Source organism: Falco cherrug, chromosome Z (assembly GCF_023634085.1).
Source record: "Falco cherrug isolate bFalChe1 chromosome Z, bFalChe1.pri, whole genome shotgun sequence".
NCBI classification, from domain to species: Eukaryota; Metazoa; Chordata; class Aves; order Falconiformes; family Falconidae; genus Falco; species Falco cherrug.
This window is the reverse complement of record NC_073720.1, coordinates 81,628,593-81,652,627: the sequence shown is the minus strand read 5'-3', so window position 1 is coordinate 81,652,627 and position 24,035 is coordinate 81,628,593. Positions and strand designations below refer to the sequence as shown.

Here is a 24,035-nt window from a genome sequence, read left to right as displayed (position 1 = left end):
TTCCGTAGCAAACATTAAAGATGTTTCGATACTTCTAAATAAATGAACTAAATTAGGTGCATTCACAAATAAAGTGGCAGGTGGAATTGGGAGCTTCAAGCTGCAAAAGCAAAGGAAAAAGTGATGATCTGAAATAATTTTTTACTTCAAAATGCAAAGAAAATGCTCATCTGCATAAAAAAATAGACTGTAATGTGTTGCACAAGGGAATTTTACTTAATCTGTTAGTAAGGTACCAAATACGCCATTGTATTTGGAATTGTTAAAAACCTTTTATTTGAGGTGCCAGTCTTAGATATCAATAAAATTTTCTGTGTGTAGAAAAGTTAGTATTTGCAAATTCTAATGCCTCAAAGATAATTTTAAAAGCTGACAAGATGCCTTAAAAACATGGGGCATTTGCTTTCAGTAATTGAGTTACTCTGTCACTAGTGCCTCTTAAAATGTTGTTGCATTACTTCTGTTCCTTGCTCTCCTTACTAGGAAATTTTAGTTTTACTCAGTGTTCATATATTAACATTAAGCCTCTGCACTGAGAATAAAAATTAATTCATTTGTGTGTTTTGTATTTCTATTTTAGCAACAAAAAGTAAATTTTGTGTTTGTTTTTTTTTTTAGGTCAGCAGTCTTATTTTGCATGTAGAAGAAGCTCATACACTCCCAGTAAAACATTTTACTAATCCGTATTGTAACATCTACCTGAACAGTGTCCAGGTAGCAAAAACACACATCAGGGAAGGGCAGAACCCTGTGTGGTCAGAAGAGTTTGTCTTTGAGTAAGTCTTAATCTTCTTGAGTTACTGCATTTCACTGCTAAGTTGCATTGCATTCAAGATTCTTAACACTGTGTGCTATTTTGCATATGCTTTTTAAAAATACAGTATGTGTGTTTATACAGCAGCAACTTTTCAGCCAAATTGTGCATGGGCAGAATATTTTGTAGACACCTAAATATCTTTGTTAATGTGCCTTTGGCTGATGATGGGAACTCGGGATTGATATGATTTTAGAATAAGCTTAAATGCCAGACAAATATAGTATTAACTGAGGCTTTCTGTCTTTTCTCCTAGTGATCTTTCATCTGATATTAATAGATTTGAGATAAGTCTTAGTAACAAAACAAAGAAAAGTAAAGATCCAGATATATGTAAGTATTTTTCTGTAAAAGGTACTTGTATGTTGCAGCAGTGGATACTTTGTGTGGTTTTCATTACTCTTGTCAAACCTTATCACAAGAGAATTAAGTCTGGGTTTGTGCTCACCGTAATGCTGTGTTTGTGTGTTTTGGGTGTCTGGTACTGGCTTTCCATTAATGTTTTTATAATGAGAACCTGCATATTTATTACTGATAAATTGCACAGTAATCCAGTCTTTTGTATCTGATGGCTTTTTTAGCTCTGCTCTAGAATAGCCATTGTATTCTACTATGACTGTGCTTACCAAAAAACAGGAGGAAAGAGAAGCTGTCATTATTAGTCTGCTCTATAAAATACTAAGTTTCACAGAGTTTTAAGTCTGATTGCATGGAATTGCTGGTTTTTTGTTGCTTTGAGTGAGAAAGATGAAAGGTGTAGTACTTTAATTATTTAAAGGAAATAATTAAAAAATAAATCTTGGGAGGTCTTTGGACAAAATTTGCCTTGTTTTCTTTCTGGTTTATCTCATCTTTCTGTTTTCCTTGTACCACTCTTGGGCTTTAACTTGAAGTTACCTCAGTATCACCTTGAATGGGAAAGGATCCATAGTTTCTTCTGCCTTTTACAGAAGTTCTTAAGAATTTGTTTTCCTCGTGTTACCCAGACAGCTGCTTCTTCAACTGTGGTTTTGTTTCTGTTCCAGCAAATGAACAGGAAGCTGGTAAAATCTATCAGCTTTCTAGAAAAGAAAGGGTTTGAAGAATATAGCTTTTAGAAAAACTTAAAAAACTTGAAATTATTTTTTTATTACTATTTGTTAATTTTGTTCTCTTCCCACACAGTGTGTTTTTAGTTTTTTTTTCCTTATATTTAAGGCATCTTGTTTCCCACTGTTACTTGTTCTGGAGCAACTTCAGCCCTCTGCCGCCTCTTTGCTGCCTGCAGGGCAGGATACCGTCCCTGCCCCCTTCAAATTTATTCAAAGGTTTTTTTTTCTTTTCCATTGTGTTTAGAGCTGACTGTTCCAAAGCCTGTCAGAGTAGTTAGAATCTATTGCAGTTGTTTTCAGTTTGCATAGATTGTGTTACTGGCCTGTTACGTTATACCTCAGTGCTAATTTCTTGATTTTCCATATTTTTTGATCGGTAGGGAAACTTTGACCAAAGTAGAGGAATTACTACTGATTTTGAATGCGCTTGCAGGACCTAATTCAGTTTCAAGCCTGTTCCTCCTTCCTCTGACTAGAAAACTTCCTATGTAGCAGGAGCAAAACCCAATACATTCCCTCTGACAGACAAGAAGGCTCTAACTGCAGTTGTGACCATGTTCTTGCACTTTTTATTCACTTGATGTGGAAAGCTCATTATCTATCCTACACCAAAGCTCTAGTTAGTAAAAGAATCTTTAAAAGGGTAATTCTTGAATGAGGTACTTCAGTAACTTCTTTTAAAGTGTTTTTGTAGTTCCTTCCGCTCTGTCCAGCTTAAGGAGGTTGTGTTGTCTCTAGATGCATCCAGCTGATAGGAGGTGACATAAGGTTTCCTTTTCTAGGTCAGGAGCAGGACTGGCTGAGTTTCTTGATTGCAATTAGGTACACTCTTACAGCATAAGCCAACAGTCCTTTCCTTTTGCGATAAGGGTTAGACTAAGTCAAGGCAAATGAACACATGTCTCACAGCCCCAGCCCTATGAAATGTATGAATTGCAGGGATACCTATGTGCTGCATCACCTCAATACCTTTTGAATTCTTCAGAAGAGGATTGGTTCCTTTCCTGGACATCCTCCTTTTCAGCCACAGCTGTTAAATGTGGACTGCTGGGGAGTGGGAGTCAGGTGAAGCTGGAATTACTCATCTTCCCTGTTGGGTTAAGTCAGCTTTTCTGCTTGCTTTTCCTGCTATGTAGTGCAGATTGAAGCCCAAAACTCTGTTATTGGTCTCACTGCTTTATCTCTTTCATCATAGCACTGGTTAAATACCAAAACAATATCGGCATGAAGGCTGTTTTTCCAGTATTTTAAAATATACACTGACGTTTCAAGTCCTTGTCTTTGAACTTTGCCTATTATGAGTATTCCATAATCATTTTAGTATTGTTGTTTTTACGAACTATTTCCAATAGTGGAAATTACGCTAAACAGTTTACTGTCAATTCTGTTTAGATTTTTGGTTCTCCAACTATGAATTGCATAAGGTTTTATTCAAATAAATACATATAAAATGGCTTGATAAAAATAAAGCCCTGGAATGTATTAGTAGACTTCACCTGCTGCTACTGCAGACTGGGGTGCTTAGGTATGTTTAGACAGTTGAATTAGTAAATCTTGTGGGACAATACCCCACACAATGTTGAACTGGAGTGGAAGTTGTGGTTTGGTTTTGCACCATGATAGTCGGTCAATTTCAAATTAGTTCATATTAAAAAAAGAAGCATTTTTATAATGGAGGCGGCCACCTCATACAGGCAGGTGCACATGGCAAAGTAATAGCCGATGTCGTTCCTTTCAGGCACAGTTATTTGCAGTAGTGCCAAGGCTTGGGTTTTGGAACTGATAGCTGTTATTATAGGAGGATGGGTTGTACTAACATGGCAGTGACTTGGGGCTGCAAAAGGCAGGATTTCGTATGTCCATGTATTTAACAATTTCCTTCTCAAGATTTAAAATATTTTGTATTCTTAAACAATTTGATTAGGGGTTTTTTGATGGCTCTGTTTTGTTCTGGCGGGGTTACACAAAGGCTTCATAGTAAATTCGGGTTCATCTCCGGTCTGAGAACTGGAGCAAAGCTAAGTTTGAACCATTTTTCACTTTGATTCCCATATTATAATTACTAACAGTCAAAATATAATCTTGATTATGCACAAAGTTTCCTTAGCAAATAAACCATTAAGAAACCTCTGTCTGACATTTTGTATGCTAATGTTCATCATGTAAAATACTGTGATTCTTTTTGGATCAAGGTCATTGACAAGAGAATTCTTACCTGTGTCTAGAGAGAAGCAACTATTGTTTTGATTAGTTTCTGTATGTTTATTTTTCTTTCAAAATGTGCTAGATTGCAAAATGTAAATATCCTGTATTTTTCAACTATAGTGGTCTCTTACTGAAGGTAGCTACTAATTCAGTGTAACCTGCTAAATGGAAAAAAATATTGTTCCTTTGAAGTTATTGAATATAAATTATGGTAGCAACTGTTCTGCAGTCCTTGTACTGGACTGTACAAGGAAAAATTAAATCATCAGTTTATTCTTGATTCTAAATTTCATTCATCAGTTCTCTCTCTAAGATAAAGGTGCCTTACATGTGCAAGCAAAATAAGCAAAACACATTGCTTAGTTGTGGGTACAGGAGCTTTAATGCTGGGGAGAAATATCCTGGGAAGGTCAATTGATTACCTGGTCTGAAGACATATTCCCATCCACACTGATGACAAGTAGCAGGTGGTAATGAGTTGTTATTCACACTACATGACTAATTTGAATGTGTTAGCTTATAGCAGTTTATCAACCCCAAGGAATATGAAATAGGCAACAGAAATGTCCTGAAGTGAGCATTATAAATGTGATGCTTTTCTATTCCAGTATCAAATGATATTCTGCTCTGTGTCGCAACACTGGGGCAATGGGAAGTCTACTGGAACTGTTGACAGTTTATGCAAAGCAGTATGCTGTATGGTGCATATTTGCAGAAATGTGGAGAAAACTACCAAAAACACCAAAAAACCAAACCCAAACCCCTTGCTTTTGCTGTGTTAGGGGTGTTTTTTAATATGAGGAACTTAAAAGCAGATGTCACTGAGAGGCATGGAAGGAGTGTGTGTGTTTGAAAGATCCCGACTGGCAGAGTAAATGTGAAACTGCAACCATGGACCCCTCTTGGAGCACGGTGGGTGCTTCACAGCCACAGTGTTGTGTCTGCAAGTGCCTGGGCCCTTTCTGTGTGAAATAACTCTGTTCAGGAGTGTGTCCACCTGCTGCAGATGGGCCTGTGCTCCCACTGCTGCAGCTTGCTGCACAGCTGCTGGGCCAGGCTTCAGCTGCAGCCCAGGTTGCTGCTTGACAATTTCAAGGTGCCCACACCACTGAAAGGTGAATTAATGATCTGGCCATCCTTGAGTTGACTTTCATCATTATCTAGGCAGCAAGTTGCTTGGAAATACATTTTTACATAATGTGTATAAACTGTTACAGCCTTAACCTGGAAGTCAGCATAAAATAAATACATCTGGCAGTATAGCAACACTGTAATAATAAATATTAAGAAGTAACAAAGTGGGCAAGGAGCAGGCCTGATGGTGCTATCAGCCTAAGGCTGGAAAGAAGACAGTGAATTCTGAACACTTAATCTGTTTCTAGTCTCTGACTGCTACATGGATTTGCAGAGGAGCACTTTTTTACTCACTGCTTGGGTGTTACAAAGAAAACTGTGTCAATATCCATGTGGCATTTTTGTATGTGTATATATGCGTTCTTTACAGAATGCTTTATATTTCTTCAGTTTACGGAGTTTGTTAAACCATTGAACAGATCATCTGTCAATACATTGATAGCAAAACCCTTGGTTATTCTTTAATACTCTTTCGCTGAAACGAGATGACGTGCCAAAAATAATGCTTTTTATTCAATAGTAGCACCGTTTTTCTGGAGATAACATACTTGAACAATGCTCTTTTTTTTCCTTAAGTGTTTATGCGTTGCCAATTAAGCCGATTACAAAAAGGACATGCAACAGATGAGTGGTTTCAGCTCAGTTCCCATGTACCATTAAAGGGTATTGAGCCAGGATCTTTGCGTGTTCGAGCACGATATTCTATGGAGAAGATCATGCCAGAAGAGGAGTACAATGAGTTTAAAGAGGTATGACGTTGTTTAACTTGCCTTGATATATCTGTTAAAAACTAGTTTTGTTGGTTGTTTGAGGTAGATCTCAGTAACACTGGTTGACATCGTTAAGCAATATTTATAATTATGTCCACATATCACTACAGATGTATGATAGCAGTTTTTCCCGAGCTTTTATGTGTTAGGAGAAGCTTCTGAATATTTCAAATTTCTGTTTCTTTCAGCTTATACTTCAGAAAGAACTTCATGTGGTCTATGCCTTATCACATGTTTGTGGACAGGATAGAACACTGTTGGCTGGTATTTTATTGAAGATTTTTCTTCATGAGAAGCTTGAGTCCTTGTTGTTACGAACACTAAATGACAGGGAGATAAGCATGGAAGGTACTGCGCTAAAATACACTAAAGTTTACTGGAACTCTGGGCAGGTGGCGGGGAAGGGGCTCCAGCACCATCTTTGGTTTTGTCCTCCTTTAGGTACAACATATATCAAAGTGTAAATACAGCACATTTTTCTTCACTTCTTGTTGTCTCCTTTTCTCAGCTTTTCAATTTACTGTTTTTTTTTTCAGATGAAGCTACTACTTTGTTTCGTGCCACCACTTTAGCAAGTACACTTATGGAGCAGTATATGAAAGCCACAGCAACAAGTTTTGTTCACCATGCACTGAAAGACTCTATATTAAAAATAATGGAGAGCAAGCAGTCCTGTGAGGTGATAACCTTGAACTATGTTTTTAAACATTTTGGTTTGTTGACACAATTACCTGCTGGTTGGTATGTTTTATGTTTGCCTGAAATAATTGCTTCAGAGGTATTTATTAATCTCTCGGAACTAAAATGAATTTATGTAAGAAATACAGGAACTGAATTGATTGAAGGGTTTTTTATTGTTATTTTGGCTTTGAACAATGTTAATATTAGATCTTCTAAAGTTTTTTATTTAAAGTTTCTTTAAATTATCTATTTATTGTTCAGCAATTGTAGGCTGTGCTTTAGGAGTTACTGCATGTCCTAGCCTAAGTAAGTAAACTCTAGTGGCTGGGGTTTTTTACTGGTTTTTTTTTTACTAGCTTTTTTACCAGTAAATTCTAGTAAACTCAAGATACCGTAGAGGTCAATGTCTGAACTTCAGTTTGAATTTAAAAATTCCTGATATTAAACGATTGCTATTGATCCTGAAACTGTTTCTAAAATTACCCTCCTAACTTCTTTCTTTCATTTTAACTGCGCAAAGTATAGGGAGTCCTCAGAAATTTGGATTGAGAGAGACAAAAAGGTCATGCAGATGGGATAGTGGTAAATATCTGAGCTGTTAAAAGCCAAGCCTATTAGAACTTAAAACAGTTGCTTCTTCACTTTTCCTCACTTGCCATTGAAACAGGCTTGTGAGTTGTAGAATATACTTGTACAGCAGCACAATATTTAATGTACTCTGCAGTAGTATTTGCTGTGTAGTATTATGAATTTATATATGTAGTTCTAGTTAGGAAGAGAAGCCTAATGTTTTTCTCTTTTTGTTGTAGTTAAATCCCTCAAAGTTAGAAAAAAATGAAGATGTAAACACTAATTTGGCGCATCTACTCAGTATACTTTCAGAATTGGTGGAGAAAATATTCATGGCTGCAGAGATACTGCCTCCGTAAGTTTGCACTTCTCTGTTCAGACTTGTATTTGAAAACTCCTATTTGTATGAATTACCTGTCACTTTAAAATGATGTTCTTATTGGTTCATCTTCGGCTAATCAGTTATAATTTAGGGTATTACGGTTGCTGTATGCATACAGAGGAATATAGATGGGAAAAAACCCCCACTTTTTAGGAATTAATAGTGCTTTTTGCAAAAGTCTCTGGCTAGCCCACGTGCCTTTCTTTGAAGAAGTTACTAGACCCAAGAGCTCAGGGAAAGAAGAATAATAAAAATAACCAAGCTTATATTTCCGCAAAAGGGTAGAAGGCAGTATTAGTTAGCAGGCAATTTTATATGTTTCAGTTCGTTACAAATTCTTTCCAGTCCTCCTTCTCTGAGAAAGGGGTGGAATTATTAACAGCATATTAAAAATACAGGAGGGTAGGAGTAGAATGACACTGTGCTATGATTGCTTCTGTCTGCTAGGAAAATGTAGCAGTTAAATTTTTTCCCCCTTTTTTTAATTGCTATAACAACTTACTTTCATAGCTCAGATTTGAAACCATCTAATAAAAAACGGATAGTACTAACAGATTTTTTTCACTGTATCATTGGTTTTTTTAATTATAAAATAACCTCAATTTTGAGATGGCAGAGTACACAAATGTTTTTTGTGTTAGTGCTGGTAAGGTTAGCTTTAAAAGTCGCACTCCTTTTAAATATATGATGCAGCTCTCAACGTTTTTTGAAATGCACCATAATTCTCCCATTTTTTAACGGGAGAGGACTATTGGTGGGTTGCTTAACTTTTAAACACCTAACCCTCATATATGGAAAGAATAGTTATTTTTCTCCTCTTAACTAAACAGTAAATAATAAAATCAAACCATCAAAATTGCCTTTTTTTAAAAAAAGGAAATACTACTTAAAGAGCTATAAAACACTTAATGCACATCTGAATAATCACTACATTGCATATAGAATTGTGTATTAGTGAATGTTTCCTTGCCACATATAAATTTACTTTTTAATAGAAGTTTAGAAATTTACTTTCTTAACTCATAAATTAACTCTTAGTTAAAGCTAATGTAAAGCTTATGTCTAAATTATAAATGTAGAATTTATAATAATTCTGTATCGAGTAGGGGGTTCTTCTAAATCCTTTCTGACTTTTTGATTCTGTAAGTTCAATAGAATGAGTAATTAGCCATTATTTTTGCAGGACATTGAGGTATATTTATGGGTGCCTACAGAAGTCTGTTCAAAACAAGTGGCCAGCTAATACCACCATGAGAACCAGAGTTGTTAGGTAAGTTACTTGTCACTTTACTCTGAAAATAGTCTTTTCAAGTCTTGTTAAAGACTCACTTCAGTGTGTTTATGTTTCTTCCAGTGACAAAACTGTATAGAATTTACATAGGTTACTGCAGTATTTAAGGTATTTACAATGCTGAGGCATGATATCCCAGTTAAGGATTATGAGCCTGCTAGATTCTTCATCATGTGCTTAGAGCCTTGCTCAGAATAAGATGGTGTAGTATAGAGGTCAGTATAGCTGTACTTAATAGTTTTAACTTCGAATTTACTTGCATTTTGTCAAGTTTTACAAACTAGTTTGAAATAGCAATTTCCTTTTTCATGCTGGGAAAGCAAAACTTCTCTCAAAGCAATAGTTGCCCTTGTGGTACCTGTAGAGAACACTGACCTCTGAAGATCATGTTCCCTGTCATACGCCAACTGGGAGGACTGTGCCTTATCCGGGGACTCTTATGTGAGTGTGTCAATTGCTGGAGAAATCTTACATGGTTTAAGATGCCCTTTAAAATGCAGACCCAACATGGTAAGGAGTCTAATGCCTCTTCATAAAGACAATTGGACTGTTAGGTTTCACTGAGGTGCTGGCTGCATTGGGATATGTAGTTCTCTGCATCAGAAACTGATGGAACCAGAAACTCCTTGGTTGCCGGTGAGAAGGCATCCTGGTGACTGGTATTGGGCTGCTGGTTCTGATCATTCTGAATCAACACTGTGTTGGTTTCCAAAAACACATAATTCTGTGTTGTCCCTGTTTTGTTTCATTTCTCTGCTCCAGCCCAGTCATGTCAAAACATTTTGGAGCTCTTCTAAAAACGTTGCAGGAGGTTACTGAAACTGGCTCCTCTGAACTTGCACCAGCCACAAAAACACCAGTGAACATTCCTAAACCAACACAGTGCACAAGTTCTTCCTGTAACACTGCCCATTGCCAGTGTGGGCCAGACAAAAAATCTTTGACAAAGATGTGGCCACATGTTTCCTTTTTTTATGATGCCTGGTAGTCATGATCTCCTGGGGTTAATCTCCCACGGAGGGAGTCTTTCAGAGGAGGATTTGTCTTCGGCTTGTCTTTGTCATTGTGACACCAGAGCCTTATGTCATCCTCGGTACCATGCAGGGGCATTGCCTGCGAATGGAGGCTGTGCTTGCTGCAGAGCCCCTCTCGCTATGAGGGGCTGTACACCACGGGAAGGCTGTAGAGCTCAGCAGTGAATACCGCATCTCTGTCTGTTCCTCCCCAGCTCCAGAGAGAACTGTGTGGCTTTCCTTAGCGGACACAGCTTGCATCCAGGCTTTTCCAGAAGTCCCCACTGGATGCTGTGAATATTGGATGCCTTGTGATGTTAGTCTTCACCTGTGGCTAGTAGTGATTTCTTTCCGAAGCACAGAGCTTCACAGCCTTCAGTGATGTTTGTTATCTTTTTTTTGCAGTTTTTAATGCCCAAGAGTGATTATAAATATTCAGAGGCAGATGGCAGGGTTTTAGATGCCTGATATCTTCCCTACTGTATCAGTCAGAACGTGCTGCCATTTCTCTCTGGTTGTAAAACCCCCACGGAGACAGACTCATTCTTAATTTAGGTGGCTTGACCAGGATAAGAAGCACCAGATCTTCTATATCAGCAAAGGCCATGCTAGATTAATACCTAATTGTCCTTCATCTTCGGGCGTTTTACAGGAGGAGTTGGTATATATGCCATGATTTCAAAATTGGCTACTTCCTCATACTCTTAAATTCACACCATAGAAAATATTTTAGCCTCACATATGTCCAAGAAGTGTTGCCATACCATCCAATAATTCATGGTTATTGGAGAAGTAATAAATATCTAAACCAGTATATATTAGGTGTCTCGGACATATGAAAGGTATGTTAATCTCACTACTGTGAATGTCATTTTGGAGTAATATAGACATTACCATCACTGTGTACTTATCAACTCGTGTAAATATATATGTATTTTTTATATATATAAAACCAATAATATATATTATTAACAACACAAGAGGTAATGGCCTCTTCCTTTTGATAAGTGGTCAGGCTTTGGTATTGCTGTCACGAAAACCATTCTGCTGGTTGTATCGAAGCACTCTGAACAAAAATAAAGATGATTTAGATTACTTTAGTTGGTCCATATGTCACCTCATTGTATAGCAATTAGCTGGAATTGAGGTTAACTTGAGGTGGATGTTTCTTACTTCTGCTATTAACAGAAGGTTAGATTTTTCTCATGCTACTAAAGACTATTCTGGGTTTCTGTTGAATGAGTTCCTAGTTCTGCAGTCAAAGCAGAGTGCTTTTTCCAGCTTTCTAGATGTCAGCAGTTATGTCATGGAGGAAAGTAGCAGATCCCTTACTACTATCCTACTGCAGCGTACTGTCATAAGGATATGGATCAGCTTAAGCTGAACTAAGCCTGTGTTGCTGCCAAAAAAGAAGTTGCCTTTCCCACCCGCTCCTATGCTCCTTATATTGTTTGGGGGAAACAGGTGGCTACAGGATGGGTGTCTTGCAGTAGCAGGCAATGGAAAAAAAATTTGGAAGGTCAGAGACCAGGGGCAGCTCCTTTTTGAGGCCAGTGTGGTCTGAGATTTGCTTCGGTGTGACTTTACAATTAAGTTCTTCCAAAATGGTTTCAACAGTACGCCTTAACTGGGAAATCAAGATGCCTATTCTTTCAGCTTTTATCATAGTTGAGGATCACAGAATGATATTCTGAAGTTGTTACCATACTCACAGAGTGCAGGCTGGTTGGTTCATGTCTGTCTCAAAAAGATTCCACACTAACTTGAATCCTTAAAGACTACACAGTTTTACACCAATTCTGCAATTTTATTGAACAAAACACAATCTTCTTCTCATTTCAGTGGCTTTGTTTTTCTTCGTCTGATTTGTCCTGCTATCCTGAACCCAAGGATGTTTAATATCATCTCAGGTGACTATGTGCTTCAGATTGAATTCATACTTCATACAGTAGTAGGCCTGAAGTTACTGTAATATGAACGCTGTGTCCAAAGGCATGTTATCCACATCACTTGACTGACTTCTCCATAAGGCAGCCAACGTGTGCTTTTCACCCTCAAAGGCTAGGTTGTGGTTATCTCCAATGTAATTTTAAAGTCCAGAAAAACTTGCACTGTGGTATTTAATAACAAAATTTTGAGTTGAAGGCTAGCAATGTGGAATATATTCTAGCAGTGTGAAAAATGCAAGCGTGTGGTCTTCAGATGTCACTTTGAATACAATGCAATGCCGAAGTTAAGGGCTGAAATTCAATGGTATCTCTTAAATGAACAAGACTTCTACAGAGCTTGGAATACATGTGCGCACCTAGAAAATGTGGCTTGTTTGAACATCCTGCTTAGCTTCCAGCCTTTGGAGAAGGTTTGACTTCAGCTCATTAAATACAGTCAATCTCAAATAAGGAATATTAAAGATGAAGGGTGGGTGGCATTTAGAAGGGGTGGGTTGTGCAGACCTGAGATGGCAATCTTGGTTGATATATATATATATTGGCCATATATAGAAGAGTTCCCATGGGCTTGCTGAAGTGAATGTTGTCACCTCATGAAGTCCCACCCTGTTTTTTGCTGTTCTTTTGGCAGAGTGTGTCTATAGCAGTTAACTAAAACAGCAGCAGGGAACATTGCAAGAGCAGGATTGCACAGCTGCTGTGCCAGCCTGTGGCTCAGTGCTGGCTGGTATCAGCGTTCTCCCAAACAGCTCGTAGGGTTGACTGGGGTGGTGGCCCACACCAGGGACCACATCTGACATGCTGATGGTGTGGGGCTTTCCTGTTGTGAAGCTTTAATGGTGAGGGCAGGCGTTACCCCGTGGCAGTTGCCTTAAGCACCTAGAAATGTTTGTTTGTGGGCATTTTGAAGTTAACTTCTGTGGGAGGAAGAAAGGAAAGAAGTAAATTACTGAAAATTCTATTACTAAACTTAAAATATTTGGACATCTGAGTTGCTTAGTTTTAAACATTTGCAAATTTTATACTTCATCTTAGTTTTCTGGGGGTTTTTTCTCAGCAAAGATCACCCCAAGCTAGAGGGCACTTGGTTTGCAGTAGCCATTGCTCTTCCTCCTTCCCTCTCTAGCAGATTCTTGATATTCCCCACACCCCCAAGTAAAATGCTGATTTGGAAATAGAAGAAATCAGAAATCTGATTCAGAATAGCTTTTTCTTTATTCATAGGCAGTGTTTAATAAAGACAAAGTAGCATGTTTTCTATTGTCTCTCTTTAGGCTGTACTAAATTAGAAGGGCTGTATCCAAGTTCCTCTCTCTCACCCAGTAATGACTTCCATACGTGCTTTGGAGAAAGCATTTGTGAAACATGGCCTAGTACACAGTGATTCTTTAGGATTTTATTATCTTCAGGTAATTTGCAAGTTAGGTACCTTTTGATGGGTTGCACTGTGTCTGCAGGTGTAAAAAGTTACCTATGCATTTGAGTAACCCCTTTCTTTTAAGCATGTCCGTTAAAAGTCCTGCTTATGTACGTCCAGCTAATATTCTTGACTGCTGGTAAGGTAAACTTACTGACTGCACATAGGTCTTTTAGAGCTGTTAAAAAATAAATGGATGAGGCAGTCCTTTTGGAGCAAAGCTTCCAATGTACCTTCTTCGCATAACAGGGGAAAAAAAGTATTCTGAAGGCTGTGTGTGTAGGTATGCCTCAGTATCAGCAGCAATCCTACCACCTCAACAACTGTGATGGAAAAACACCTCGTTGTTTCAAAAGTGAAATCCTTTGTTTCAAGCATACTTGAAGTTTTTTAAGACAATTAACTTCCTTAATCAGTTCTCCTAACCCAAAATTCCAGATTCCAAAGCTAGTAATGTTTTCCAGCTTTGCTGCTTCAAAGGCTTGTATTGAGGCAAACACTAGATACAATGCACGACTGACATAAGTTGCATAGCTCTAGCTATGCAAGAAAAATTACAACTTACTTTTCAGTGGATTTTGGAGGGGGAGGGGAAGAAAGAATAAGAAAAGATGCAGGTAGACAATGAAGAGCATATAGCATTCTTACAAAGAACTAGAACGTTTAGAGATTATATAATAACCATGTCAATTTTGGAACACCTCAAACCTGACTTTCAACCAGGCTGTTTAGTGTAACTGGAGGGAAAAAGAATTTTGTAAGGTGCTACTGGGTAGTATCTCTTGTTGGAAAAAGTTTTAACTAAGTGGTTAATGTAAAGTGTTAAGTGTCATGTTAACTACAGCAAGTGACTATAATTTCATGGAAATACAAGCCATGATTTCGTGTAATGTTTACTCTGTTTTTCTGATGCCAGTAACTCAAAGTATAATTTGTGTAACTTGTCAGAGCCCACTTACGTGGAGGTGTACACAAATAATGAAAAAGATAAACTTGTGATTTATTTATAAGGTGAATATTTTTTTTATTCTAACAACAAGTAATCCTCCTTTCAACAAAATTGTTTCATTTTTGTGAAAAAGGTTCTTTACCTAATTCTTACTAATATCACTTTATTTTGCATATTTTTTTCTGTATGCAACTACTATAGAAAATCAGACATTCATGTTAATATGTTTTTGTGGACAGTACTAAAGCAACATGTTTCACTTCACCAAGTGACACCTTCCACATATGATTGTGTTATAACATTAAAAATACTTTATTCCATGAAAAAATAACGAAGAGCGTTACTTTCAGGTGACTGCTGTTAGTTTCACATGGAACGGCCAGTAACTCTGCTTTGCATTCCTGACAGATTCTCCTTCCCCCACTGCTGCAAGAACACTGACGCTGGTCGCCAAGTCTGTGCAGAATTTAGCAAATCTGGTTGAATTTGGAGCTAAGGTGAATATCATTTTACACACAGAGAACAGCCTAGAACTATGCTTCCAGTACATTTCAGTGTTCCTTCCTGTGTAATAGATGCAAAAATCTGTTGCTATTTTGTCATGCAAAGCCTGACACATCACCTGTTTGTCCTTATTAGGAAGGAGGCAGTTTTGTATGTCCTCCTTATTTAGAGCTGAACAGGGTGTTGATCTGAACTAGAGCAGTAGTATAAAGTCTGGTCAAATTGTGAAGAGGAGCCATAATAGTTTGAGAGGCAGTGATTTAGAAACTCACATTAACAACTTGGTACATCCCATAAACGTTTTGAATCTGGTAGTAGGAACAGATTCAAGTGGTCTGTTCAAATAATTGATGAACAAATGGTCATGCCAGTAGGTATTACGGAGTGTGATGCAACTATACATTGATGCTATGAGAACACAAACTCAGCAGGCTTTTGTTCCAAAGGCAACAGTGGAAGTATGTGGAGCATTCTTTTTTCTGTTTGCAGCAGCAAAGGTAGCAGTCATACTCCAGTATTTCCTGTGTTAGAGGGGAGAAGTGGAAGAGGAAAGGCAGGCAGCCATCCCACCACAACAAAAGTGTCTGTGATGGTAAAACGGGCACACCTTCTTTTGAAATATTCATCAAAAAGACAAATGAGAATTTCTAGAGCAGGAATCTGTGATGGGAAAGAATCAGAGGGATAAATACTCTGCCTTAAATAGATGATGGGAGCTTTTTTTTTGTTTTCTTCATTTCCATTGATTATTTGATGTCAAAGGGGAGGCACCTTTCAGTAATAATTGGTATGCTTGTGTACACAACCGTGAAATGCATTCCACATAACGTTTTCTGTCTATGTATAGTAATTAACTTTCAGACATGAGACTACTCAGGCCTAAATTCCCAGCGTGGTATAGATATCCGATACTGAAATAAATGAAGAATTGCCAGCCTCTGACTCTTCCCCCTCCCTTATTTTCACCCTGCATTTACTTACTCCTTAGATGGGTGTTTTCTGTGGTAGGGCACTTCAAAGCACTTCTCCTATTTGTACTCACTTTCATATTGTTAGATGTAATTAATGTTGTAAATCAAGCGTACATATAGCACTAAAAAGCCCCAGCTTTCAGTAAAGTCTCAGTTCCCAAGCCAAAACATGGTTGAAAAATAAACCTGTTGACTTAAGCATAATGAAAGCGACTTCAGCCTGGCATTATAAAAGTTAGTTCTTTGACACACGTAACTTGGAACGTAAGCAGTAATGAAGTAACAAGAATGAGGGCACTTATTCCTGATCATGCCTTTGAAAGCAGAGCATTTGCTCATTGCAGCTAGGTATTGAGAGACATTCCATCTTAATGCAAATTCATGCCAGTTCGCATGTATTAGAAAATTTCTGAATCTGAAATTCTTCTGAATATAAGTACCGCCAAATTCTGTACTCTTTTGACTGGCTGCACAGCAGAGATGAGAAATTCACTTGAAAAAATAAAATCACTCCAGATGACATACTTGTTTTGCAATGTCATTTGTTTGACTACAGTGTGTTGACTTCAGATATCTTGACAATGTTTAGTCAAGACAAATTATCTTGACAATGATTTGTTCTAATGAATGCTTTTAAAAATTACTAGGAGCCGTATATGGAAGGGGTAAATCCATTCATCAAGAGCAACAAACATCGCATGATCATGTTCTTGGATGAACTTGGGGTAAGCAGTTTAAAAAAAAAAAAATCTTTGCTGGAAGTTATGTAGCTACATTATAAATGAAAATTCTTTACACTTTTATTCACTAGCTCAAAAATGGACCAGCTGCCATGCCATTTTAAATGCTTGTAACTGAATAAATTTTTCTAATGCATGTTTAGAAACTGCAGATTGCTGGCCTGTCATATGAAATTAAAACCATCAAATGTCATCTTACAGTTCATTAATTTAGTGCTTCTGTAGATGTGAGAGGCTCAATTAGATTTTCTAGCTGTGAGGATCAGAAATTTTGGCAAAAAATACAAATATTAAAAAACATGTTTTAAAAAAAATTCTTATATGTACTTTGTCATACGGTTTTGACCAGAAATTGAAGTATTTTTTTTGCTTTAAAAAATATCAGGTTGAATTTGTTAGGTGTTGCCAAATGTGTCACTGCATGCGTTCAAGATGTTCTAGTTTGAAAGTGAACTGCATTTGCTGTATTTTTGTAACTGTTTTGTGTATGATTGATATAACAGGAATTAGGTCCTTGTGTTATATGTGTATTTTTAAACCAATAATGCATTTTAAAAAACAAGATAAAAAAAGTGCTAAGCTTCCTGAATTGGTCTCTCAAAAGTGACCTAGAAAACATCTCAGAATATTTTGATAAGATATAAAACTGAGTGTGGCATTTGGGTAGGTTGCCGTATGTTACCTTTTTCTGGTTAAGTTGCAACTTCCATGTGTTAGGGCATGTCAGTTTTCTTTAGATGACAGATTTTGTGTGAGAACTCTGAAGACTGTTGGTTTGAAAATAACTGTTGGATTAATCTACTGTTCTAATGACAGAATTACTGGTTTATGACCAGTTACTTGATAGTTACAGATTTTGCTGATTTTTGGTTGCTGCTGTTCTCTCATTTAGACTGGGAAAAAAGCACCTAATGGATGGTTCCCCCTCATTTAGGGGAAAGTTACCTTAGAACCATCATAGAATGGTTTGGGTTTGAAGGGACCTTAAAGACCCTTTGGTTCCCACCCCCCTGCCCCGGGCAGGGCCCCCTCCCCCCAGCCCAGGCTGCTCCCAGCCCCGTCCAGCCTGGCCTTGAGCCCTGCCAGGGCTGGGGCACCCACAGCTGCTCTGGGCAGCCTGGGCCAGCGCCTCGCCGCCCTCACAGGGGAGAATTTCTTCCTAATATCTCATCTAACTCTCCCTCTTTCTGATTACAGCCATCCCCCCTTGTCCTGTCACTGCTTGCCCTGGTAAAAAGTCCCTCTCCAGCTTCCCTTTAGGTGCTTCACCTTTAGGTGCTGGCAGGTGCTGTAAGGTCTCCCTGGAGCCTTCTCTTCTCCAGGCTGAACCACCCCAGCTCTCTCAGCCTGTCTGCACAGGAGAGGTGCTCCAGCCCTCTGGTCATCTTCGTGTCCCTCCTCTGGACTCGCTCCAACAGGCCCATGCCCTTCCTGTGTTGGGCGCCTGGAGCTGAAGGCGGTACTGCAGGGGGGTCTCATGAGAGCGGAGCAGAGGGGGAGGATCCCCCCCTTGACCTGCTGGCCATGCTGCTTTCGAGGCAGCCCGGGGTACAGCTGGCTTTTGGGGCTGCAAACACATTGTCTGGCCGTGTTGAGCTTCTCATCCACCAGCAGCCCAAGTCCTTCTCTACAGATCTGCTCTCAGTCCATCCTCTGCCCAGCCTGTATTGATACTGGGGGCTGCCCCGACCCACGTGCAGGACCTTGCACCTGGCCTTGCTGAACTTCACGAGGTTCGCACGCGCCCACCTCTCAAGCCTGCCCAGGTCCCTCTGGACAGCATCCCTTCCCTTCAGCCTGTCAGCCGCACCACACGGCTTGGTGTCATCAGCAAACTTGCTGCGGGTGCTCTAAATCTCACTGTCCATGTCGCCAACAAAGTCATTATACAGCTCTGGTCCCAGTGTGGACCCCTGAGGAACGCCACTCGTCACCGGTCTCCAGTTGGGACATTGAGCCATTGACTACAACACTTTGAGTGCAACCATCCAGCCAATTCCTTATCCACGGAGTGGTCCCTCCATCAAATCCACGTCTCTCCAGTTCAGAGACAAGGATGTCACGTGGGACAGTGTCAAATGCTCTGCATGAGTCCAGGTCGATGACAGCGGTTGCTCTTCCCTCATATGTCGACACTGTAACCCCATCACAGAATGCCACCAAATTCACCAGGCACGACTTGCCCTTAGTGAAGCCATGCTGGCTGCCACCAGTCACCTCCTTATTTTCCATGTGCCTTTGCACAGTTTCCAGGAGGATCTGCTCCATGATTTTGCCGGGCACAGAGTTGAGACTGACTGTCCTGTAGTTCCCCAGGTCTTCCTTATTTGCCTTGTTAACAAGGGGGGTTATGTTTCCCCCCTTCCAGTCAGTGGGAATGTCACTGGATTGCCACAGCTTCTCAAATGTGACGCATAGTGGCTTAGCCACTTCATCCACCACTTCTCTCAGGACCTGCAGATGCACCTCATCAGGTCCCATGGACGTGTGCCCCTTCAGGTTCCTTAGATGCTCTCAGACCTGATCTTCCCCTGTAGCAGGTGGTTCTTTGTTCTCCCAGTCCCTGCCTTTGCCTTCTGTGACCTGGGCGGTGCGGCTGGAGCACTTGTCAGTGAAAACTGAGGCAAAAAACCCCTCATGGAGAACCTCAGCCTCCCCCGCGGCCTGGGTAACCACGTCTCCCGTTCCCTTTGGAAGAGGGCCCACCTTTTCCCCGTCTTCCTGTTATCTCTGGTGTACATATGGAATCTTTTCTTGTTGCCCTTGACGTTCCTGGCCAGATTTAACTCTATGAGGGCTTTAGCTTTCCTAACCTGATCCTTGGCTGCTCAGGACATTTCTCTGTATTCCTCCCAGGCTACTTGTCCTTGCTTCTACCCCCATGGGCTTCCTTTTTGTGTGTGAGTTTGTCCAGGAGCATCTTGTCCATCCATGGAGGGCTCCTGGCATTTTTGCCTGACTTCCTCTTTCTTGGGATGCATGGCTGCTGAGCTTGGAGGAGGTGATCCTTGGATATTTTCCAGGGGGTTTTGGGTGCCTTTTCCCTCCAGGGCTCTACCCCATGGCACTCTACCAAGCAGACCCCTGAAGAAGCCACTGTCTGCTCTCCTGAAGGCCAGGGCAGCAAGCTTGCCCCCTCCTCACTTCCCTAAGGGTCTTCAACTCCACCACTTCACAGTCACTGCAGCCCAGGCTGCCCTTGAGCTTGACGTTCCCCACCATCCCCTCAGTGTTGGTCAGACCAAAGTCCAGCATGGCACCTCGCCTTGTTGGTTCCTCTGTCACTTGGAGAAGGAATTGATTGGTCACTCATTCCAGGAACCTCCCAGATTGCCTGTGCCCTGCTGTGTTGTCCCTTCAAGAGATGTCAGGGTGGTTGAAGTCCCTGGTGAGGACCAAGGCTTGTGAGCATGGGGTGGCTCCTATCTGTCTATAGAGGGCTTCATCCGCTCGGCCTTCCTGGTCAGGTGGCCTGTAACAGGCCCCCACTGCAATGTCACCTGTCCCTGCCCTCCCTGTAATCCTGACCCGTGAGCTCTTGCCGGGCTCCTCATCCCTGCCCAGCCGGAGCTCCATGCACTCCGGCTGGTCACTGACACAGCGGGTGACACCCTCTCCTTGTCTGCCCTGCCTGTCCTTCCTAAAGAGCCTGTATCCTTCCATTCCAGCTCTCCAGGCACTGGAGCCATCCCACCATGTCTCCGTGACACCAGTCAGATCATATGAGTGTCTATGCAGTAATTTTCTGGTGAGCTGAATGGTAGTGTAGCAATGCCAGATCTCCTAGTAAGAACCCTTCTAGCAGGAGCAGAGATTGCAGTATGCTCATAAAATGCATGTTTGTGGAGAGGAGGAAATGCATAACTCGTAACAAAAAGATGGACTGGAGACTTAGCTGGGAAGAGTAAAGTTGCAGAGACTTGGCTGGAAAGACTAGAAACTGGTATGGAACAACTGTGTTGGCAGAGCTGTAGAGGTACAATTTGTCTTCCTGCATGCATGGGTACTCAGCATCCTAAATCCACTCTCATCTTCTCTGTTGAAGAATGTTCCTGAGCTTCCAGACACTACAGAGCACTCTAGAACTGACCTTTCTCGTGATCTGGCAGCCTTGCATGAGATATGTGTGGCACACTCGGACGAGCTCCGGACGCTCAGTAATGAGCGAGGTGTAATGCAGGTAAGCAACACGGGTTAGCAGACAAATCACAGGTGCAGGCAGTATGTCTTCGAGTTACTCCTCAGTGTCAGGCTTCTTTCGTAGTATTTCTGGCTAGCAGTATGACTGATGAGCATGTTAAAATATGTGCATTTCACCAGGTTGTTTATCTGTAAAGGTAAATACTTGGTCCATAGTTTTGTTTCTTCATGCAACAAAACTAAAGAGTTTTTTTTAAAGTTTCCGGATGAGTTTCTAGAGGAAGGCTAGAAGTGCAAAGTTACTGTCTCCTGACAGGCACTCTGGGTCATTAGTTTTAGGATCTTGGGTGTTTTTTCGGTTGAGAACTAAATTTACTTTGGTTAGCTTTCTGTTGATACCTCATTTCTGTCTCATAATTTGGCAGTGTATTTCTAAACAACCACAGCAAACTTTTCTAGCAGACCACGGCAGCGTGTTTGCAGTACGCTTCCTTACCTCCACGTTCAGCTACAAAGCAAAGAGATCCGTGAGCAGAGAGGCAAAGTTTGTAACGCTGTTTTAGAATTCCCTTTTGAAGGCAGCATCTTATTGACTAGGGAATTGGCTGTTTCCTTCCCCCACCCCCCACCCCCCCCAATGTATTTAAATTACCTCACAGCAGTCTGATGGGTTAATGCTGAAAATGTTTCCCAAGCCAGACTGTTCTGTTCCCAGTAGCTAATGTGTGGTTTTCCTGACTCCCCTTTCTACAGCATGTTCTTAAGAAGCTTTTGGCTATTACTGAACTGCTTCAACAAAAACAAAATCAGTATTCAGTGTCTAACAACATCAGGTAGCAGCCCTCTACCTGAATTCTGCATGGATCCAGCATGCCCAACTTGGAGACTCACACCAGTATCACTTTCTTCTTGCTCTTGCCAAAAATAGCACACCCTGTCACGTTCCCAGTGATGTGTGAACTATGCAAAAAGAAAACAAAGATTCTGTTGGTGAATGATTGTACCAGCAGCTTTTTAAGCTATCTGTGCAGGACATTTGCACTTTTTTCCACTTGGAAACAGTTTTCACAACCTCTGAGCCTTGGTGTACAGTTCACCTTCCGCAAAGAAAATGCTGTGACTGTGTCTTGGACTTTGAAAATTACTTTCAGCACCTCTTGATTGCCAAAGTTTTGCTGTCTTGTTGGAAAAGAATGATCAACCGACATGAAAAGAAATGTATTGTTTTGACAGCCACATATAACTGGATAACGTTTCTTACTGTAATTTCTGACTGGTTACAATAATTACGACTTTTGACTGTTTCAACAACTTTAACTTGTATTTACAGTTTCCAGAATTTGATGTTATGGTAGGAACAATCTTTACTGTACACTTTTTATACCATGCTGTTTCTCTTGCTGGAATCATGTTGAAAGAGAATACGCAGAGTGGGTCTTTGTCAGCTTTATTTTTTGATGTGCCACTGATTCAGTCTGAATAGTTCTTCCATCAAGAACTGTATATCCAGATAAATCACAATGCTTTTGTAAAATGTTTACAACAGTAAATAATTTGAATTCAGTAAATTTATTGATCCTTGTATCAGACATGCATGCATTCATTAAACCATTTTATAAAATAGGTATTGGTTGGTCTTTTGTGTACTGTAAGTCTAGCTGAAACATTATTTTTATAAGTTTTTGAAATAAATCAAGATGCAGATCAACTCTTAATGGAAACTGGCTAACTTTGGCCGCTGTGGAAATTTTGCACAGCGTCTACACACATGATATACTTGGCAGTGTTCATGCGATGTCACTTTTTTAGGATGAATCCTCAGAACAGCATTACCTTGTCCATGTGCTTTTATTCGTATGCATCTCTCATGGGGTGAGAAGGTAGATGCTGAAAAATGTCATGGAGGGAGGGATGCATTTCACTCGTAAGAGAGAAGTAGTACAATACTTCACAAAGTAGTGGGTTAAATTTCAGTGGTAAATGTGACAGCGGCTTAACAAGATTCGTTGGCAAGGTACACTTCATTATTTACTACGTAGAGGACAGGGACAGAGAAGGCTGTCAGGGAGACCCTCCCCTTGAGTCATGAGGCTCAGAGAGGACCCCCGTGTTCTACAGTCCTCAGAGGGGAGTTCAGGTGCAGCTGGATCCAGACTTAGTCCCAGACTTGGACAGTGATTTATGTCTAAAGAACTACATATGCACAATCAATCCTTTATACCGCTGAGCTAAGATTTCAGAGTTTCAGCGCTCTTACCTGGTAAGTGAATTGGGAGTATCTGATGTGATAAGGATTTTCTCAACCTCAAAAAGTAACCTTGAGAGGCATCCGTACTCAAGGGAAGATCCTGTGTGCAGCCCACTGCCATGGCAGGAGAGCTTCACGGGCCCTGGGCTGTCCGCTGTTTATGGAGTAAATGCCAGCTGTACTCAGGCTAGCACACGCTCAGCTAGCCCTTAGTGGCTGAGCAGGATTTACGGCCCTTGCCTGTTGTGGCATTACCCCTCTCTCCAGAGTCCACCTTCAGCCAGGTGCAGCCATCTCGACTGTCACTGATGGCTTAAGCAGAAAAAGAGTAGGGGACAATGCACAGCCACAAACTGTTAAACAAAATTAAAACATGCAGTTCATTCAGAGGGAATTTCAGCATCACCATTTGCCCTTTTTCTAGGCAGCGATCTAATGAAAAGTAAAAGATGCTGTGATTCACTGACAAGACTAACAAGAATCACTAAGTAACCATGCAGTACAAACACAGTTGTTACACCATTAGAACAACTGACCTGTGTCTCTTGTCTTTTGAGAACTGCTCTTTTCCATTCACTGTCACGCTGGATCGTACAGACTCTGTCTTTGGGTCTGTGCTGCGCTGCCCTGGTCTCTCTCTTGCAGGAGGGTGCCCAGTGCTGTAGCATCGAGAGCTGCCACGTGTCACAAGTGCTACACTGAGCAGGCAGGCCTCATACAGCCTACTGCCAACACACCTGCTCGCAAGATCTTGGTACTACTGACTTCTTTTTTAGATTGTCCCCTAAAAGCACTGCCTGCGCTAGTGCTGTCAAGCCTATATTAAACTGCATCTCAGAGGAAAAGGTCATTAATTTTTTTTCTGCCCTGTTTAGTTCCCTGTGTACCACTAGGTCATGCAAGTCACAGTCCCACCTTATAACCTTTTTGTGTGTGACAAGCTACTGCTGCATGCTCTTACAGCTTCCAACCAGGTCAGAACCTAAGTACACAACTTACACTCTGTTGTCACACTTCTTTCACTTGGTTACGAAGGTGGTGTTTGAAAGCGTCAGGCTTTCCAGAGTGAAATGGTGACAGCTGCTTTTCTTCCCTGACTAGTCAGCCGCTGACCCTGCTACAGAAGGATTTGTCAAGAACAAGAGTGGTTACAGTGGGTTATTGGG

The 24,035-nt window shown here is 40.5% G+C and overlaps 1 protein-coding gene across 1 annotated transcript in view; it reads left to right on the top strand.

Annotated features, from left to right (window-relative positions):
- RASA1 (RAS p21 protein activator 1) overlaps positions 1 to 22,244 on the top strand; it is a 67,932-nt gene extending 45,688 nt beyond the window's left edge. Inside the window, exons 14-25 of the mRNA XM_055698580.1 lie at positions 619 to 776; positions 1,071 to 1,147; positions 5,821 to 5,993; positions 6,203 to 6,362; positions 6,551 to 6,693; positions 7,505 to 7,620; positions 8,831 to 8,917; positions 11,794 to 11,861; positions 14,675 to 14,763; positions 16,389 to 16,466; positions 20,527 to 20,661; positions 21,375 to 22,244. Coding sequence (XP_055554555.1) covers positions 619 to 776; positions 1,071 to 1,147; positions 5,821 to 5,993; positions 6,203 to 6,362; positions 6,551 to 6,693; positions 7,505 to 7,620; positions 8,831 to 8,917; positions 11,794 to 11,861; positions 14,675 to 14,763; positions 16,389 to 16,466; positions 20,527 to 20,661; positions 21,375 to 21,458 — 1,368 coding nt within the window. The 3' untranslated portion in view covers positions 21,459 to 22,244. The remainder of the gene's footprint in view (positions 1 to 618; positions 777 to 1,070; positions 1,148 to 5,820; positions 5,994 to 6,202; positions 6,363 to 6,550; positions 6,694 to 7,504; positions 7,621 to 8,830; positions 8,918 to 11,793; positions 11,862 to 14,674; positions 14,764 to 16,388; positions 16,467 to 20,526; positions 20,662 to 21,374) is intronic.
- The last annotated feature ends 1,791 nt before the right edge of the window (positions 22,245 to 24,035 follow it).